This window comes from Pyrgilauda ruficollis, unplaced genomic scaffold (assembly GCF_017590135.1).
Source record: "Pyrgilauda ruficollis isolate IOZ18807 unplaced genomic scaffold, ASM1759013v1 scaffold30, whole genome shotgun sequence".
NCBI lineage: Eukaryota > Metazoa > Chordata > Aves > Passeriformes > Passeridae > Pyrgilauda > Pyrgilauda ruficollis.
Window position 1 is genome coordinate 1 of NW_024524378.1, and position 20,520 is coordinate 20,520.

Sequence of the window (20,520 nt, forward strand, 5' to 3'; positions counted from 1 at the left end):
CAATACTCTCTACACTTCTCTCTACATCCATATACACAGACACATATTTTATAGGAAAATAGTTGTTTAGAGTGAGTCAAGTTGCAGTCTGGTGACACAGAAGCTCCATCTTTCAGACCTACTTGCAAAATCAGCTGTGGATAAGCAGCAGCACTCACTCTTCTTGATGAAGTTAATGTGTTTTTTTGGAAAAAAAAAAAAGAAAAGCAAAAAAAAAACCCAAAGATCAACAAAACCAGACCCAAAAGCTCCTTTGCTCATTTACTGCCTCAGCAATGATTCAGTTGTGGCTGTTCAGGCATCTGCAACCAAATGTCTTTATCTCTTGTATTACCTTCCTGTTGTGACCCTTTTTTTTGTTGTACTTGGAAATTCAAAACGTCACAAGCATGGGGGTTGTAAAAATGAATGAATAAGCATCTAATCTGTTGCTCCTTTGGTAGGAATGTTGCCTTACTTGGAGTTGTAATTGTGAAATTCACATTTCTTTTATGTCAGTTTCTGTTCACAAAGTTGGAAGACAAAACCTGCTGCTGTGAGTAGGTCATAGCCAAAGTGTACCTCCTGGGCACCCAGAAATCCAATTTTGGAGAGGGGAAATCTGAGAAATCTCTTTTTTGTAAAGTAGAGTTACCTAGCTGACTCCTATGTTTGATTGTAAAAGATTTCACAACTGTTAGAGTGTAAGTCTGCTGTCTGTTCAGGTTTTCAAGCATTCAGTTACAAATCCTGTGATAACAAGGAATTCTCATGTAAGGTGGTAAAGCTGGTTGAGGCTCTGACTCCTTGGAAATAGCCCTTCAAATTCTCTTCACACTCTGCTGCTCATTTCTTGTTTCTTAGCTGGCTCATTACCAAGATTCGAGCTAATTGACACTGGCAGCTTGTGTGCTTACAGGAGAAGTCTTGATCAAACCCAGTGGTATTATACATTGCTGAGATACTAGCATGAGGTTGCATCTGTATGTACAGGAAAGTTGTTCCATAAATGCCCTAGAAAAGTACTTCATGTAGGTCAGGTTATGTGGATTTGACAGACAGTCATCTCCAGCCACCTCCAAGTGGGGATGGAACACATCAAGACTCTGAGGCAGGCTGAAACAAGAGAAGTTTTTCTCTCAGCAAACCTCTGAGATGAGAACTACTTGCCTTCTTTCAGTCTTTTGTTCTTTTCTATATTGCTTAAAAAAACCCCAAACCTGTAAACAGGGTATGTGGAATTACCCAAAGTGATTGCAAGATTCCTGCTCTTTTTTTGATGGTGGTTCAAGAGGAGTTTGGAGATTGCTAACTTTGCAGTGAGAAAAAAATCTGAATTTTTAGCGGTTTCTTCATATGAGCTTTCCCAGATGTGAGTTGCAGTTTCAAGCCTCCAAAATAAATAATTGCTGGTTTTATTTATAGATATTTCTCACTATTTTTGGGTGATAATTTTGCTGTAATTGAGATGTAGCTTAAAGATGGAATTTTGGTGGAAGCTCTTCTTTCTGAATGATAAGAAATAAAATCTTTTGGGCTGGATTTACTCACTTGATGCTAATTAAGTGTGGAAGAATTCTAAGCTGTATTATGTCATATGTTATGTGTTCTAAGTGGCAAGATTACTAAAGTTTCAGTGAAAAATTGAGGGAAAAAAAGATGATTCTTGTGGGTTTTATTTTTTCACTTCTATCTGCTGCTCCAAATGTGGACCATTTTGGGGGACTGATATAATTTATACATGGATAGAGATATAATAATTAGGTAATTAGGATAATTAGGACTTACACCAACATGCAACTGTTCACTGAGATGGCCAGCTCATGCAAGGTAAATTCATAATGTGCTTCTCTTTTTTGTGAATTAAAAAGACATTTAATTATAGTGGTAGTGGCACAACTTTTATTCCTCTTTCTTCCCAACCCATTCTGTATTCTTTCTTACCCATTTTTCAATTTTTTTGTAGTTGGTGGAAACGTGGATTGGAAGCAGATAGCAAGTATTCAGGAGTCCATTGGTGAAACTAGCTCCCAAAGTGTTGTTGTTGCTGTAGACAGGTACTGTATTAAATTTCTTGTTGCCACCTGAAGTTTTTCAGGCAGTATTTGAATACCCTCTGTTAAGAAAAAGACCTTACTAATTTATAAATTTATTTGGAAAAAGCCTACATAAAAACTACCATAGAAAAGCGCTTTTCAGTTGTGGAGGGATGGATTTTTTTTGCATCATGGGTGTTTGTGCAAGAAGGAGTAGGGCAAAGATTAGACAAGAAGCTTTTTTACTGATAAAAAAAAATTACTGCAGAAGACTTACAGGATGGAGTCTGCTGTAGTATCTGCTGAATCTTGATTTGCTGTATATAGTAACAGATTACAAATCTCATTTTGCCTTAGTACTGAGGGCATTATTGTCTGACTCTTTTTCTCCTAAATGTAATTACTGACTCCCTGCTTTCCTCTAGGTTATGTAGATATTGTCTGAAATGACCAAAATTATTATTCCAGTCTTCCGTTCTATGAATCACATTTATTTTAACTGGATTTGGCTAGGCAGAATACATATTATGAACATTCTCTGTTTATATCATACAGAAGTGATCAGACTGGTGTTCATGGATCTTGCTTGTTCAGCATCTAAGAAATCAGAACATAGAATTTTCTTAATGGTTGTCAAAATTGGTGAAGAGGTATCATTTTGAAGGCTTCAAAATATTTCTGTGATTGAAGTACAGGCAGCAAGATTGATGAAAAGTCTTGCAGTAATATTACATCAAGTGCACTGGAAGCTTGATGTAAAACATGCCATAGCTGTTTAGGTTTGCAGTGTCCCTCCCTGCTTCATAATGGGAAGTGTTTCAAATATCTACTTTTCATGGCAGATGCATATTATGCACTCTGGACGCATTTGAGTTTGTATTTCAATCAGGGATGATAAAAGCTGACCGTATTCACACTGTGTCTTTACAATTGTGAAAAACTAATTGTTGTTTAATAAATAAAAGTAATCAGAGACTGTCTATATATTAAGAATAATAAGACAAGGAAGCTTGAATACATTTAACAGATGCTTTTCTTACGAAATTTTAACATGTCTTTAATTGCACTTTACAGAATATTTACGGGATCTACAAGGTTGGATGGAAATGCTATTGGTAGGTTTCATCTCTTCCCTACCCCTCCCCACCCCTGTAAACTAAACCTTGGAAAAATATTGCATTAAAATCTGTGGTCATTTAACAGTGGATTTCGTTCGCTGGCTTTGTGCTGTGTCTATGGATGAGCTGCTGTCTGCTACCCACCCTCGAATGTTTAGTCTGCAGAAGATAGTAGAGATTTCTTATTACAACATGGGCCGGATACGGTTACAGTGGTCTAGGATCTGGGAAGTTATTGGTGATCATTTTAATAAGGTATCCCTGTTAATGCTTATAGTGCATACTCCTTCAGTTATTGATACAGATTATTTTGAGATTTATTGGAAAATCATGCTTATATGAATCGTAGTGGTTTTTCTGTCCTTCTCTGTAAGCTTAAACTAACAAAAATTGTCAAGCTGGAAAGACCTGTGAGAAGGCAGAGGTACACAGTATAATAAACATAAAAACAAAAATATACATTAAGTTATTCACCATGACCTGAGTCATGGTAAACTGGCTGCTGTTAGTTTTTTGCTGTAATTTTTGGGGGTGTTTCATGATGCTTGGTTTAAGAGAATGTCTTCAAGTCTAAATTGACTCTATCAAATGAATGTTTGACATGTGTTTTTAATATAGCTATTGAAGTCTTTTTTAGATGATTGTTTATTTTTAGGAGGTTTTAAATGCCAGATTATTTAACATAGAAAATAGCTGGAATTAGGGATTATTGAATTGCATAAACAGTGTGGTTTCTGGAATTGACTTCTGTTTAATTTCATTAATTTTTCAGTACTGCTTAGTTCTCTGTTATCAACTGTAAAGGCAGCTTGTGCTGAATCCATATGAATTCTGATGCAAGCTTACTCTGCATTTCTATTCTGCGTTCTCAGGTTGGCTGCAATCCCAATGAAGATGTAGCTATTTTTGCAGTAGACTCATTAAGGCAATTGTCAATGAAGTTCTTGGAAAAAGGAGAACTTGCTAATTTCCGATTCCAGAAGGACTTCCTAAGACCATTTGAACATATCATGAAGAGAAACAGGTAATAACATACAGTTAACCGAATTGCCTGGGATCACAAGCATCAACTTCTGCAATCAATGTTTCAGATTGCTTTTGTAAAATCGGTCATTAGAGAATTATACTATTCTAATTGATTATGTAGTTTAGTTTTTAAAAAATTGTTTATTATCCTAATTTAGGTCTCCTACTATTCGAGACATGGTTGTACGGTGTATTGCACAGATGGTGAATTCCCAGGCTGCTAACATTCGTTCTGGCTGGAAAAACATTTTTTCAGTGTTTCATCTGGCAGCCTCAGATCAGGATGAAAGTATAGTGGAACTGGCATTCCAGACTACAGGACACATTGTCAGTGAGTATGAACAACATTCAGACATCATGGAAGCCAGTGTCACTCCAGAGTCCAAGAAGCTTTGTCTGTGGACTCGCAGCCTGCATAGTAGAACCTGTTTCATGTCTTGGAACCAATGATTTACACTTTCCAGTCAGTTCTCTGGGAAAATGCTTACCAAAGTCATTCAATAAGATTAGAGTTCACTGGTTTTCTTTTTGCCTTTTTAAAAAAACTTGTCTGTTTGTTGCATTCTGTCGTAAAATAAATTAGGCCTTAGAAAATTCTATTTGATGTGTACATTTTTATTTAAGTGAAGTATTCTGGGGTTTCACCTAGGAAAAAAGAAAAATATGTACATATTTTACTAATATGTTGTTTGCTTATCTTTCTCTGTTATTCTGAATTGTGCTTGTGTACAGCCTGTTTAGGAGAAAGTGCTGATCTAGGGGGCCACTATGATAACTTCTTTTTTCTCTCTCTGTTCTAATCTAGATCCCAGGCTTTAAGGGATCTCGTTATTCTGTCTGAACGTCTGCAAGTTAATAAAACTGTTTCATCTTCGATGAAGCACTTTTTTTTTCTTCAAAGGCAGCTATTTAAAAACAAGGCAACATGTTGCTGGGGAGGAGGTCCATTAGTAGATGGAGCTCCAAACTTCATGTGTCCCTCTTAAGCTGTGGTGACACAGACTAGTGTTAAACACTAAGCCTATTGCTCTAGCCTTGCTTAACTGCTACATTTCCCTGCTTTAGTCCAGGTGCTACCTTCATTTATTTTAAATACTCACTGTCAAAATTAAATGCCCTCTGGGAATTTTTTTTTATTACTTCTTTTTCTTTAGTTTTTCTTTCATCTCAGGCATTTGACAGTACCAATCAATGAACCAGTCTCTCATGACTTCTGTTACAGACAGTTCATATTAGAATTAATAGATTTTAAAGCATGACACTTTTTTTTTCTCCTGTTCACACTTTTCTCTCAGCAATTGTGTTTGAAAAACACTTCCCAGCAACCATAGATTCTTTCCAGGATGCAGTGAAGTGCTTGTCTGAATTTGCCTGCAATGCAGCATTTCCAGATACCAGTATGGAAGCGATCCGCCTCATTCGCCACTGTGCAAAATATGTGTCCGACAGGCCTCAGGTATAGTCTGTGTTAAGTAAATTACAAGTGCTTTTATAAAGAAAAATAGTTATGCTAAACTTACTGGCTTCCCTCCAAGTTTCATGGATTAATGAGAAATGTATTTTATTCAGAAACAATTGAGTTTAACATGCCACAGGCTTTGAAACTATCAGTGGTTTTTCTATTCTTCTTTCATTCTCCTTTGCCCATCCCTACCACCCAGTTGTTCAGCTGGTGACTCGCATTTCTGAGAGCTGTTGGAAATCAGCATATCTCAGGATCTGCTCTCTGCAGGGAAATGTGAAGAAATGGATAACCAAAAATACTTGATATCCTCAAAATGTTATGGTTAGGTCCTCACTTTCAGAGCTGTCTCTATAAAAAAATGAGAACAAGAGACTCACACTGAACTGCAAGCAAAAACTGGTGCACTTGAATGTGTAATCTTGTTTATTTTTTTAACTTTATTCATCATAATAAACTAAGCATTAGTTGGAAAAACACTTCACTTTCCCAGTGTTACTGTTTTGATTGCCAACTCATGAGGTATCAGGGTGTAATACTCTTGCAGGAGAGATTGTTGCTTACAGTCCAAATTGTTTTTTATTTTGAAGACTCTAACTTCTGTGACTGTGTAACTCTGTTTCCTTCTGAAGGCATTCAAGGAATACACAAGTGATGATATGAATGTAGCTCCTGAAGACAGAGTGTGGGTGCGAGGATGGTTCCCAATTCTCTTTGAGTTGTCCTGTATCATCAATAGATGCAAATTAGATGTAAGAACCAGGTAACAATCAGTATTTGTAATTCAAATTTTAAAAGGCTTACTTTATATTTTGAAACAAAACCAACTCTTGGTAAATGTAATCACTGTAAAATGACTTATGTATTTAATTTGGGTGATACCACCGTGGAAACAACAAACACCTTTTTAAATAGTCACTGGAATATGGAAATTAAGTCTGTGTTCTGTACAACTGAAATTTTGATTTTCTGTTATAATAAACAACAAAGTTATGTAGTTGTGATTGCATTCTGTCTTATCCCACTTACCTTGGGGATTTTAAAACTCGTTTTATACCATGATTCATTAAGTGGTTGAGGATAGCAGAAATGGTTAAAAAAAGCAAAGCTGCACTCTGATTTCATTTAAAACTTGCTTGTTTTCTTGGAATATGATTTTCCCTTGTAAAGTTTATTCAGTTACAGTTCTGATGTGAAATATGAGGGGTTGCACACAAATAACTTTAAATTTACACGTTGGCATGGGTGCTGTGCATCTGGACTCCCTTTATAGCTGGTGAAGGTTAATAATGATTTCTAGACTTTTGTACTTTTTAAACTGGAAATTAATAAACAAAATATTTGTTTGTTAAATTTTGTGGCCCTTGGTAAAAGAGTTGATTTACTATTTTAATTTTAATTTACCACAGCTCTCAAAACTATTTTTGGCTATTGCCTGCAACTATAAAGTGCTTTTTTACAAGCTGATTTTCTACCTATATTTTGTGTACTCATGTGTATGTATAATGTTCTCAACAGTATTTGAGTTTGTTATTGCTGCTCTAGTTGTACTTACTTGGTCTTGTTCATGTCTTTCTGTAACTCTTGGTATAAGTTGTTCTTTTTTCATTTCAGGGGCTTAACAGTAATGTTTGAAATAATGAAGACATATGGCCATACTTATGAAAAACACTGGTGGCAAGATTTGTTTCGGATTGTCTTCAGGATATTTGACAACATGAAACTGCCAGAACAGCAGACTGAGGTGATAAAAGTGGAGGAAGATAATTTACATGAGAACTACATTTACAGTAGAAAACCTGTAATATAACTTCGTCAAGTAATGTAGGGTAAACCTCAAAACTTGGATGGTGACCTGTGGTTCTAGTAGCCTTGTTTTGTTTGTTTTAATGGCATTCTGTTGGCAGGTGTTGTCACTTTTTTCATTTTTTAAAGGCATATGTGTAAAATACCTAGTAGTTTACACTAGGAACAGCAGAAGAATAGCATAAAATGCAATGTATCTAGGGTTTGTGAGAAGAACTGTAGCTTTTATGTGTGATGTTTGGAATCTGAGACACGCAACATGCTCACTTGAGTGAGCATTGTAGTCAGCAGTAAAGTCACAATTAGGAGAAGTAAGTTCTGTTACTTCAAAATTTTTGATGACAAGGCAAAAAAAACTCCTCAGGCAAACTGAAACTAAAAACCCCGTAAACAGCCCACAAGCAAACATAAGCCATCCAAAACAGCACTGTGCTGTCATTGCACGCTTTTGACCAGCCATTCGGGTTTTGATCTGCCAAACCAGAACCAGGTACTGCTCTGAAAAACTGAAATGGGCTTTAAAATGTAACTAATGTGTAAATTATTGGTATTAGAAGTTAGATCAAAATTGTCAATTGTTTGGGAGGCTTTGTCTGGCTATTTGTAGTAGGACATGTCTCACTTCATTAATTTTTTTTCTCCTTGGAAAATGCTTAAACACAGCTTTAGCTTGGTTTTAAATCATTAAGCTAGAATTGGACACTAAGGCAGTTGTTTGTTCTTGTAGTTCTTTTTAAACCTGCGAGTTAGCAAAGCATTCCCCTGGAAAATGCTTAAACACAGCTTTAGCTTGGTTTTAAATCATTGAGCTAGGATTGGATATTAAGACAGTTGTTTGTCTGTTCTGTAGTTCTTTTTAAACCTGCTAGTTAGCAAAGCTGGAATTAAGGCTCCAAATTTTAATGTTTTGAGATACAGAAATGAATTTCATGTCACTATAAAGCAAATGGAGTAAATACAAATGTTTGTCCAGAAGTTTCACCTTCAGGTTGTAACTCTTCTTTTTTTTGACTCCTAGAAAGCTGAATGGATGACAACTACTTGTAACCATGCACTTTATGCAATCTGTGATGTATTTACACAGTATTTAGAAGTACTTAGTGATGTTCTTTTGGATGATATATTTGCACAGCTGTACTGGTGTGTGCAGCAAGGTAGGAACTGTACAAATTATATTAAAACAATGTTAACATTTTACTCTCTTGAATCTGAATTAACAAATACCCTGTTTGTCTCTTACAGACAATGAACAACTGGCACGATCTGGTACAAACTGTTTGGAGAATGTTGTCATCCTTAATGGTGAAAAGTTTACCCTAGAAATCTGGGATAAAACTTGCACTTGCATGCTGGATATTTTCAAAACTACAATCCCTCATGCGTAAGACAACTTATTATTTATACTTTGTAAAATAGTTTAACTAGATTATTTACTCATTTCAAACTCTTAGATATAGGTGGGGTGAACAAAAAACTGTTAAGTGTGGACTAAAGAGAAACAGACTTACTTGCAACATGATGATAAATTAGGTGTAGGTATTCTTCTGTATTGTTAATGATGAAGTGTTAAAAACTAAAATACTGTATAGGACATAAGAAAAAACTCTCCAACAACCCCCAGAATGTAACATGAATCAGTTTTAAGGTCTTGGATTTTTGGAGAAGTCCTATCTGGTTTTTTTGTTATTTTCTTTTTTGTAATAGAAGATGCAGGCTTTGCTGTTTGTAATTACATGCAGAGCATTTGCCATAAAATACTAAAATACTGCAACAGTCTTACAGATTTAAGTCTCTGTGGTTGATGGTTAATTTCCATCATATGTTCCTATGAATCTTAATATTTTTGTGAAAATTATCTTGGATATTTGGTAATTCTTTCCATTCATATAATGACTCTGTGTGAGGTTTCTTGGAGTAAGGCTGCAGCAATCTGAGTGCTGTGCTTCATCCAGTTCATACTCTTTGCTTCTGGGACCTACTTCAGGCCTGAAGAAAACTGAAGCAAAAGGAACGTTCTGCATGTCAGTCTTTCCTTATTTTTAGAGTTGTAAATCAGATAGCACTGTAAGAGAGCTTCATTCATACATTAAAAGATAAAATCTGTCACTACCTCACCTTTTTCTTTTTAAAGTAAGTAGGTATAAATTAATTCCATCAAAAAATAAGTGTAAAATGAAGCTGAAATATTTGAGATCTATCAAGATACTACTGCATTTTGATAACTGCCAAAAATAAAATTGTAAGCCACATCTCTGGATGTGGAAGTCCAGCTGGATTAACCCTAACTTCTTATGGCCTGTACTTGGAAAGATTTTGAAGTTAATGTTCACTAGCAGAACATTTGCTTTGGTTTCAGCTTATGATCAAAACTTAAATTTCTGTGTATTCTTATAATTGAATATTAGAAACCTTTCTAGAGCAGCAGTTTGGATAGCTTAATATTTAGACATTCAGAATATTCCTGTTGCCTTTAGTTATATCTAATTTGAAATATGTGCATTATTTGCTTTGATGTTGAGGCCCTTCTGCTTCTCAAATGGGTTCTTTTCCTTGGGAGAGTATCCAACTCCTTCCTTTTACTTTCTCTTTATTTCTCTTTTAATTTTTCTGTACCATCTTTTGAGAACTTCATTATATTATTCCTTCTTAAAATCTGGGAGGTTCTCAACCTTTGTAGTCTTATTTTGATTTTATGTGAGGGTACTCATCTTTTTTTCCTTCTGTTTCTGAGTCCTAGGAGGCAAATGATCTCTTTACCTTTGTTTTTCTATGCCTAGAAGTAACACAGTAGTTAATGTTGAAATGAAGACAGACAAATCACACGGTGGTATATATGAAAACTTCATGGGCAAGTGCTTTATTGCCAGTTGTCTTCAAATAGTCAGAGGCTGCAAGTCTCTGGAGTGTAAAGTATCTTCTGGCAGAAGTTCTTATTAGTCTGATCAGATGGAGTTACATTTGTTCTTTTTTAGCATTCATGTGAAATATCTTCCAGGTGTTGTGGAGCTTCTCTAATTTAAGAGCTGCAACATTGGCTGCAGAGTTCTTAGTTGCAGTATCAGCCTCTGCTGCTTCTTGGCAAGCTACTTTTTTGCAAAGAGAGTGGATCATATTTCCTTGTTTGGAAAATGTACTATAGTATTTACTCAGCTACCAATTTCTGCAAGGATCAGTTACTAGAAAACCACAAACCATGCTGATGCCAAGGTTCTGCAGATCACTGAGGTGTTGATAGCTGAAGATACAACACAGAAGGACACAGAATGGCTGAAGTTGGAAAGGGCTCTGGAGGTTTGGTGACCCAACTCCTGTGCTTAGGCATGGCCACCCCAGAGCACTTTTCCCAGGACCATGTCCTGACTTTCAAATATCTCCAAGGAGGGAAGCTCCACAGCCTTTCTGGGCAGCCTCTGCCTTGTGTTTGATCACCCTCACAGTGAAAAAGTGTTTCCTTATGCTCCTAGGGAACTTCCTGTGTTTTTGCCATTGCCTCTGGTCCTGGCTTTGTGAATCACTGGAAAAAGCCTGGCTCTGCTTTGCCCCCACATTTCAGATATTTATAGTATGTTGATGAGATGTCCTGAGCCTTTTCTACTCCAGGCTGGACAGTCCCTGTTGTCTCAGACTCTCCTCATGGGAGAGATGTTCTGGTTCCTTCTTCACCTTTGTGGCTTTTTGCAGAGTTTTCTCCGGTAGGTCCATGTCTCTGAAACGGGGGAGCCGAGGACTGGCCATGGTGCTGAGCAGGGTCCCCTTCCCACCTGCTGGCAGCTCTCCTCACACAGCCCAGGACAGACATTGCTTTCTCTGCAGCAAGAGCACCCTGCTCACTCATCCTGGTGTCCAGCAGGATCCCCAGGGCCTTCTCTGAGGGCCAAGCTGCTTCCCAGCTGGGCAGCCCCCAGCACGTCCTGGGGCGTGGCCTCGTTCCTCTCCAGGTGGAGAACTTTGTTCTTCCCTCACTGAACTGGACAAGGTTCCCATCAGCCCATTTCTCCAGCCTGTGGAGGTCCCTCTGGATAGCAGCATGACGCTCTGGTGTATCAGCCACTCCTCCTACTTTCGTGTCATCCAGCTTCCTGAGGGTCCTCTCTGCCCCATCACCCAGGTCATTAGGATGGACAGATTGGGCCCAGTATTGATCCCTGGGAAGTACCACTGGCCTCCAGCTAGATTCTGTGCACCTAATCACCGTCCTCTTGGCTTAGATATTCAGTCAATTTTCAATCCACCTCACTGTTTGCTCATCCAGCCTATTGATTTTTGCTTATTTTAATAGTTTCTTTAATTTTTCTTTTAGTTTAATTTCTCTTCTTTATATTTTTTTGTTAATTTAAATTTTCTGAAGCTTCATGAGGGCAAGTCTTGGCTTTCTGTTGCTGAGAAATCCAGTGTGAGTGTCCTCTTGTCTTCAAAAAATTCGAGAGTTAGAATTGGTTCCTTGTGTAAATTATGATGGGCTGGCCTCTACCGGCTCACAATGGCTCATTATCCCAATGCCTCAGTTTATGTTCTTGCAGCTTTCAAGAATCAATTCAGTTCTCTGTTCTACTTTATTTGTTGCCTTATGACCTGCCTCAAGATTTTATCTTTTCTTATCTCCAATTTTTCTTTTTTGTTATCCAGTATTCAGTTTTCTGGAGATCAGTGGTATATTCACTTAAGATGCTTAACTTGTTGTAAAAGCTCTCCCTTAGGAAATGCAGATACAAATGTCCAGTATGTGTTACCTCATGCAGATTGAGACTAGAGTTTGAGATCATGGCAATGACAAGTAACCCAAATCTTACTTTGCAGCAGTAAATTGGATAGAACAAGAAATGATGGGACAACTTAGGTTATTTAATCCAATTTCCCTCAATTCTTGGCAGGCACAGTCAGGCTCAGTAAGTTACAATTAGTGTAGAAATTTTTTAATGCTAAGGTTAAGATCCTCAAGACAGCAGTGTCTTGTAGGAAATCAGTGGGGAAGAGATCAGAAATACTGTCAGTGATTTGATACCTCTAACAGCAATGAATCCTGAGTGGAAGAGGTGAATTTTTAAGTGGAATTAGAAACATAATCCTGGAATATACCCCAGACAGAGAATGCAAATGTTTGTGTGATTTCTTCTGGAGTAGATTCATTCCTTATTCTAGGTCAGGCTTAAGGCAGTGTGGGAGAAGAGGGCCACTAATGGCACTAAAACACTGCCTTAAGACAAATCCAGTATTTCTGAGAAAAGCTAATCCACCTCAATACAGTCCACTTGTCCATATCCAAGGTAGTTGGCAGAAATGTTGAAGTTCAACAAACACAGTACTTAGACTATTAAACATAGATGAAAAAATAAAGTGCACTTAGAATTAAAATTAATGCAAAAAACCCACACCATCTTGCAGGGAACTTTTTAGAGTGTTGGTTCTGATTTATATTTGAAACATAGTAAATTTGGGACTGGTGTTATGTTTTCAAGGCTGCTGACTTGGCGACCAGTCGCTGGGGAGTTCTGCTCTGGCTCTCCCTCTGATGGAAAAGAAAAACTGGTAAGCTGCTGAAATAAATAAAACAATAATTTAAGATTGCAAGAGCTCAGTACAAATGTGTTGTGATGTAGAATAGGCGAAAAATATGCTTGGTTTAAATACATTTTTCAGTTTTGATTTATGTATTATTTTTCCCGCTCAAGTACTATTTAATGTTTAAATATGGCAAGGAATTAATTGATAAAAAAGTATGTGTTTGTTTGCAGCAAAGATGACTTCCATAAATTGGCTGTAGGTAGTGTTTGTTTTAGGTAATGTCCTGTGTCTGGCAGGTTTCTCTAATACTGTATTTGAGCTTCGGATTTTTTGTGGTTTGGGTCATGGTTTTCTTTCATTTTGATATACTGGAAAAAAGAGAAACTGCTGAAGAGGGATAGATTGACAGATTGACTTTTTTTGCCTCCAAATTTTCTCTTGTAATAAGACCTTAAATATCTATTTAAAATAGAAAATTTGTATAACCATCAGATTTCTTAGTGTTGATTGAACAAACTGATGTGAAGTCTGGATTTGCCTGCAAGTGACAGCTCCTGTAGCTGCTTTGCTACTGATGAGAATTAGTTTAGCTTTTGGACATTCTCACAAGATTGCTCCATAAAGTTTTTTATAGATTAATGAAGCACTTGATACAAGTTGCTCAAGGATAATGGTCCCAAATGAGCTTTACTGAGAGAGCCTGACTCCCTCCATTTATCTTTATGAAGTGTTACCATAATTCAGCTTAAACAGAACAAATGTTTGTGAAGGCCAGTTTTCATTACATGGGTATTGTACCTTTGTGCTGTACCGTGACTCATTTATATGGTTTGATCTAAACATATTGGCTATGCTTTTGATCCATTTATCAAATATAATAGCATGTGTAAATGGCAAATAAATATCTTAGTCCTGAGTAAATGGAAAGATCTATTCCCTTTGAAATAGTTTAACATTAATGTTTTTAAAAATTATTTTTGTCTTCAGTGTAGAAAGATATTTTGCAACTTCAGAATTAACAGAACTTAATAAATTTATAAATAATGAAATAAATGAGTGGTGAAATAAATTATACTAAAGGAAAAATATTTTTGGCTGTCTCATTTAGTAGGATGGAATCTTTGCAGGCTTTGGATAATTTCATCTCATTTTTCTTTAGGTTGCTCAAATATGATGGAGTGTTTTGCTATCAGTAGACATGATACCTAGTAAAATATATATTTTTACTTAGTAGAGATGAAAACTTTGGTTATCTACTGATATAAGAAGCTGAGGTGTTCTTTACAGGAACCTGCCAGTAAACCTCCTACTCTTGATCTTGTAAAAGCTGTAGTAGCTCTTGGGTGATAGGAGAAAAGCTTGGAGGGAGTACAAAAACCTATCTGAAAAATGCTGCTCATTGCCTTTTCTGTGCACTTAAGTATTTGTTACTTGTTAAATTTTCAGTTGTTTTTTAGTTGCTCATCTTTCTGGTACATCTTTCATGAATGCTCATAGCAAATATGACTGAAGAGAATGAAAGTGCAGTGTTGAAACAGCAAATGTCTTCAGCTCTGAAGAGCACAGCACTATTACCAATAACCGGAAGTTTTCTCTAAGTTAGTTACTTAATTTTTTTCTTTCTTTTCAGGATACAATCTCCCAGAAGTCAGTGGATATCCATGACTCCATCCAGCCTCGATCTTCAGATGGACGCCCATATCAGCCCAGCACAGGGGCCACGGTAGCGGAAGAAGCGAGTAAAGCCAGGCCAGCAGCAAGTACGTGTTCCGCAGGGCTGTGGCATCTGGTGTCTGTGTAGAGTAGTGTGTACTAGATGTTTGATATATTAGTTGCAGTCCCAGCTGTGACTTCAGAAATATGATGTGAAGAAATCACATTTTTGTCTTCATGTAGTATGACAGAATTCTCTTGGACTCCTGTGGGTCCGCATTTTTTGCCTGTGTTTTAAAAATCTGAGTTCAACTGCAAGCTTCTAGGCTTTTTAACCAAAGCAAAATATTTAAATAGTCTTCTTACAGTGCTCTGTGAGATTTCTTTTCTTAGGAGCAGAGATTTTTCAGTGCAAAATGCAACAGAAGCAGTAGCTGAAAAAGAATTCTGTATATGATTAGAAGAGAGTGTATCAAACCCTTATTTAAGATCCTTCTGCAGCTTTGTTTCATTGCTTAAAATGGTCATGTGGTACATTAGTACTTGCCACAGCTGCAAACAAGCGTGATGCCAAAGCTGTGCTAAGCCTCCTGCCTGGGAACAACCTCTGGCTCTTGCTATAGCACTGAAGGTCCACGTCACTCATTTTGGTGATTTTTAGGTAACACTGAACCAGGTTGATCCAATGTATCACAGACAACTTCAGGAAACAGTTTTTTAAGAAGTTCAAACTGGTAACATGATGATCTGTCCTGGTGTTAGTAATTCCAACAGGTGGATTCCAGGTTTGGGTTACACATGTGCTTGAAGTTAAACTGTTCTTCAACATGCCCTCAAAACAGCTCAGAAAAGTTCTTTTGTTAACAAGTAATTTTCTTTCCTTTACAGAATTTCCAGAACAGAAGTTATTTGCTGCTCTTTTGATCAAATGTGTTGTACAGCTGGAACTCATTCAGACGATCGACAACATTGTGTTCTTCCCAGCAACTAGCAAAAAAGAGGATGCAGAGAATCTAGCAGCAGCACAAGTAAGTGGAACTGATAGGTACCTCTATTTCTAACACCTTTTCCTTCAAAGACTTTAAGGTAAAGTTTCTTGAACTCCTGTAGCATCTGCTAATTTACAATTTTTACATGCGTTTGGGAATTTCCATTGGACTGTTGACATCTTTTACAACTTCCGTTAAATTGCATTTGCTGTGCCAAGGCAGCACTGTGGAGAATAAAACATGTATTGCTCAAAGGGATTTATGTAACTGGGATGTGGATACAGCCTTTAATACAGCGTTAAGTTTAAGTGCAAATACAGATGTAAACAGGGTAGGATTGAGTTATCACAGGAGCTTGCTGAAAACAGTTGTGAATTTTTACGTCAAATATTTTTCTTCCTTTTTTTCCAATAGAGAGATGCAGTAGACTTTGATGTCCATGTGGATACACAGGATCAAGGGATGTATCGTTTCCTAACATCGCAGCAGCTTTTCAAACTTCTCGATTGTCTGCTAGAATCTCACAGATTTGCTAAAGCATTTAATTCAAACAATGAACAAAGAACTGCTCTCTGGAAAGCAGGTGAGTCAGTCCCCTTGAAGAAATACTTTGTGACAGTGTGAATTGACCCAAAAATAGGTCAGAAGTACTTCCATACCAAATGTAAAAGTTGAAGCTTTAGCTCTACAAGCGTAGGATTCATAAACTATGGAGGTGCAAATACCTCTGGTATTGCTAAAATTTAAGGTTTCACTGAGGTACAGCTGCCACGCTGATTCTTGGCTGTAGGTGTGAGTCCCATGCTTGGAAACTGCAGGCACAAACACAGGTTTCACAGCCACTTGTAAGCTGATGCTAAAAATGGATGCCAAACACAATTATGGCACATATAAATAGGTTAATTTTTATCACTGCTCTATTGTAATAAATATTATGAGAAATTAATTACGTGAGGTGATTCTTTTGTCTGTGTGCAGAAGATGCTTAGAAAGAGAAGTGGGGGACTGGTAAGAAAGAAGGTCAGCTGAACCAAAAATCTAAATGGATGCTTGGAATTCCTGTAGGTTTCAAAGGCAAATCCAAGCCCAACCTGCTGAAGCAGGAGACGAGCAGCCTGGCCTGTGGGCTGCGCATCCTGTTCCGCATGTACATGGACGAGAGCCGCACCAGCGCCTGGGAGGAAGTCCAGCAAAGACTGCTGAAGTAAGGCCCATGGAGCTGAGCCTGTTTGTGTCATTTCTGATGCTAAAGAAAGGGGGTGGGTTATTTAAAAGGATAGACCATCTCTGTTTGCAGTAAACTTCTAGATCCAACACAGGTGTGTAGTGGTCACAGCTAATATTAAGAGTTTTATGTTGTCTGGGGAGTGCTGTGCCTCCAGCTACTGATGCTGTCTCTCCTTCTTGTTCTCATTACATGTTTTGCAGAGAGAACAAAGATTTTTTCACCTTTTTTTTTTTTTGTCATGTGGGTAGGTGGGGGCTCTTCTTTAAAAAGGAAAGCAGCTATCACTTAAACCCTGTTTTTTACTAACCTCAGGTGTTTTAGGGAACTGTCACTGTTTATTCTCATTTTCAGAAATGGATACTGGGCTTAAGCAGCCTTATGAGCATACAGAGACCTTTGGCTCTTTGGTTATTGATCTGAATGTTTTTTGTTGATAAAGTTTTCAAGCAACTGTTGGACTAAGGGAGAGCTTTAAACCTCAACAGAAACACTTGAGGCTAAGTCTTCAAGGCTGACAGCCTAGGAAGCAGAGCTGAAAACTGCCTGGTTACGTCAACATGAGATATTCTTAAAGCCCACGTAGCGTTTTGTCACATACCTCTCAAAGAGCACTTGATACTTTTCAAATAGATTCACAGACAGTATAATCACGTTTGGTCAGCTTATTTATTACTGAAGTCCTAGGACTTTGGGTTTGAATTGAACAAGGTCACTGCTTTCTGTCATTAACCAGGCTTAGAGCAGCTTTCATAAAGCAATGCTTTTCTACACCAGGGCATTACACTGCCAGAATTTGCAAAGCCAAAGCTCTCTTTCTGCAGTAGACCTCGGAAGGAAAAGTCTGTTGTTATTTTGGTGTCTTTTGTCTCCAGTGTCTGCAGCGAGGCTCTGAGCTATTTCCTTACTCTTACATCAGAAAGTCATCGGGAAGCCTGGACTAACCTTTTACTCTTATTTTTGACTAAAGTCCTGAAGATAAGTGATGAAAGGGTAAGTAACTGTTTGGAATGATGTTTGAGATGCCACATACAGGTAAGAAGTAGTTCCAGACTGGTTCATCACACACAGTTACAGACTTGACTTTAAAAGCTCCTGCTGCTCTGTAGACACTCTTGTGTTGAGGGAATATACATTCAAACTGCGCTTGACAGATACTGACACTAATAATTCACTGTGAAGGTGCAGTGAGTGATAAAATAAAATGTGTCAGAGAAGTTTAAAGATGCTGGAATCCTTTAGAAGTGTGTGTTAAATTGTTTTTACCCTCTCCTGCTGAGGAAGACAATTAGTGATGGTATTTTATTCAAAGAATTAACTTGTTTCTGCTGCCAGTGCTGCAGGTATATGTATACCTTGACCTTCTCCAAAGAAATTCTGCAGAAAATAAATCCTTGTTTAATCCCCCTCTAAGAACACTTGGCTGAAATAATTAAGTGATGAAAAAGGCCAACTGCGAGAAAAAAGCTCATAAAAGAAAAATATTTCCTGTTGGAGAATAAGCATTAGTAAGGAGCTTTGTATAGCTGGTGAGCATCTGTCAGAGTATATCAGAGCTGTCTTAGCCTTATTCTGGCACTGCTGATTTCTGTTGTAAAGGTGTTTCTGCTTGTCACTTTGTGGGTTTCTCACCCTCATTTGGGAGGGTATTTAAAATTCTGGTTTTGCAGTGTGCTGTCTGAGGTGTACCGATGTATAACAGAGTTCTTTCTTGTTTGTTTTCTCCTCAGTTCAAGGCCCATGCCTCATTCTACTATCCTTTGTTGTGTGAAATCATGCAGTTTGACCTTATTCCTGAGCTTCGGGCTGTTTTGCGAAGGTTTTTCCTGCGGATCGGTGTGGTTTTCCAAATATCCCAACCACCAGAACAAGAGCCTGGAATAAGCAAGCATTAGCAGATAGTGACGCTCTCTTTCCAAGTTTATATTCCTCAGCTAAATAAAAGGACCAGGTAGCTGGGCCATTCTGTCTGGATCTCCATATAAATGGTTTCTTTCTCTGGCAACGTGTATCCAAGGGTTAACGGTACAGACGCTTCCAACTGTAATTACGGCTTGCAAAACTCCAGTCCCTCTCTTTCCTGGCGGATTCTCTCTCATCAGTTTCTCTTGCCTGGCTCCTGCTCAGCACAGAGCCAGTTTATAGCACAGTCCCCTTTGTCAGCACGGGCTGCAGTGTCCTTTACTGTCCTAGACAGCAGCATAGCAACAGATGTTTATGGCGGGTGTGAAAGTGAAATGTACCCAAAGAAACATATATATGTAAAGGTTTGAGCTTCTGCGAGAAGTACAACTCAGGAGAGCTGTATTTTGAAGGATAAAATGTTTATAGTGAAAAGAAAATGGAGATTATTGTTCATGGAAAAAAATATTTAGCAACTATGTCTGATATTCTAAGATTTTTGCACACTCAGGCTGTCTGAGACATTGGTAATCATCCTTCTGTGAAAATGTACAGAGATGCAGATCTGTAATATAAACTCTTTAACACTATACAGTTCTTCCCAAATTATTTTATTTCTTTAATACTGATTTGTTGAAAGCCCATAACTCTTCCTTGTTTACCAAATGCACTAGAAGTTTGGGTTTCTTTTTTGGGTTGTGATTTTTTTTTCTTCCTTTTTTTGTTATTTTTGTTTTGTTTTGTTTTGTTTCATTGTAGCCCAGAAGTTATTGTTGCTGACTTTTGTCAAGAACAGCGGTAGAAATATCACGACTGACATAACTACCTGTAATATACTTGTTTTAGGGCTTTTAAATATAACGAGCCATTGAAATTATGATCCTTCAAGGACTGGAACTTGAATCACTGCAAACAAGTCTAGGTTGTGTCTGCTGTCAGATGTTTTTTGTTTGATGTAGATTTCACTCTTATGTACAGAATTTAATGTTGGATATATTCAAGTAACAAATCTGGCATGGTTTGGGGATGGTTAAATTTATTGGAAATGTATTCATACTGTGAATTGTGCTCTGATGGTTAACAGACGAGATTGTCAAGCATTCTGTATTACAATGGATGTAGAAATTTTTTTCAGATGGACAAAATGTATATGGTACAGATATGTAAAGTTTTCTATGTAAAAAAAAAATTCTGTACAACTTTCTGTACAATATTTGGTTCTCATCTGGCATATTCTAATCAGGTTATAGGTCAATAAAGTTTTTGAACTCTTTCATCAGTGCAATGAAAACCAGTCTAATCCACAGCTACTTGTTTTACAGTTTGCTTTGCCTCTCATGCTTTTGTTTCAAAGGAGCAATCCCCAGGCCCTGGGAGCAGAAAGCTGGGTGCCCTCTGGTCAACTGGGATGCCTCTTCTCACTGTTAGAGACAAATACAGGGGGAAAAGGAGTGGTACATTAAAAAACAAAAAAAGGTGGGCAGGGCTGGAGGAGAATAAAAGAGCTACATGAACTGGTCAGATGGACCCTGCAGTGCTGCACAGATAGAAGCTCAAAGCTGCACTTTGCTCTCTGGGGATTAAAACACAAACAGCAAACAGCTGCTGGATAAAGGGGGAAGGGAAGGGCTGGGATTGCAGTTCTGCTGCCTTGGAACACATCAGCCAGTTCAGCCTTGTCAGCGTCTTCAATTTTGTTAGTAAGAGTGGAATTGGATTGTTCTCCAGTGTGTTCCCACAAAACTGACTGGCACAGCAGAGCAGTGTGAAGAGCAAGGTGTGTGAGGGAGTCTCCTCTCTTTCAGGCCAATGTATCTGCCAC

The 20,520-nt window shown here is 37.7% G+C and overlaps 1 protein-coding gene across 1 annotated transcript; it reads left to right on the forward strand.

Annotated features, from left to right (window-relative positions):
- Window positions 1-1,945: 1,945 nt before the first annotated feature.
- Window positions 1,946-19,971, forward strand: LOC121356909 (brefeldin A-inhibited guanine nucleotide-exchange protein 1-like; the record flags this gene model as incomplete). Its single annotated transcript, XM_041473819.1, has 17 exons — window positions 1,946-2,036; window positions 3,090-3,130; window positions 3,219-3,388; window positions 4,006-4,157; window positions 4,318-4,490; window positions 5,455-5,615; window positions 6,254-6,384; window positions 7,236-7,365; window positions 8,446-8,581; window positions 8,670-8,808; window positions 12,884-12,953; window positions 14,560-14,689; window positions 15,471-15,610; window positions 15,986-16,154; window positions 16,637-16,775; window positions 17,672-17,789; window positions 18,527-19,971. Coding segments are annotated over 17 exons (2,255 nt in total), but the record flags the coding sequence as incomplete, so codon positions are not given.
- Between the last annotated feature and the right edge of the window lie 549 nt (window positions 19,972-20,520).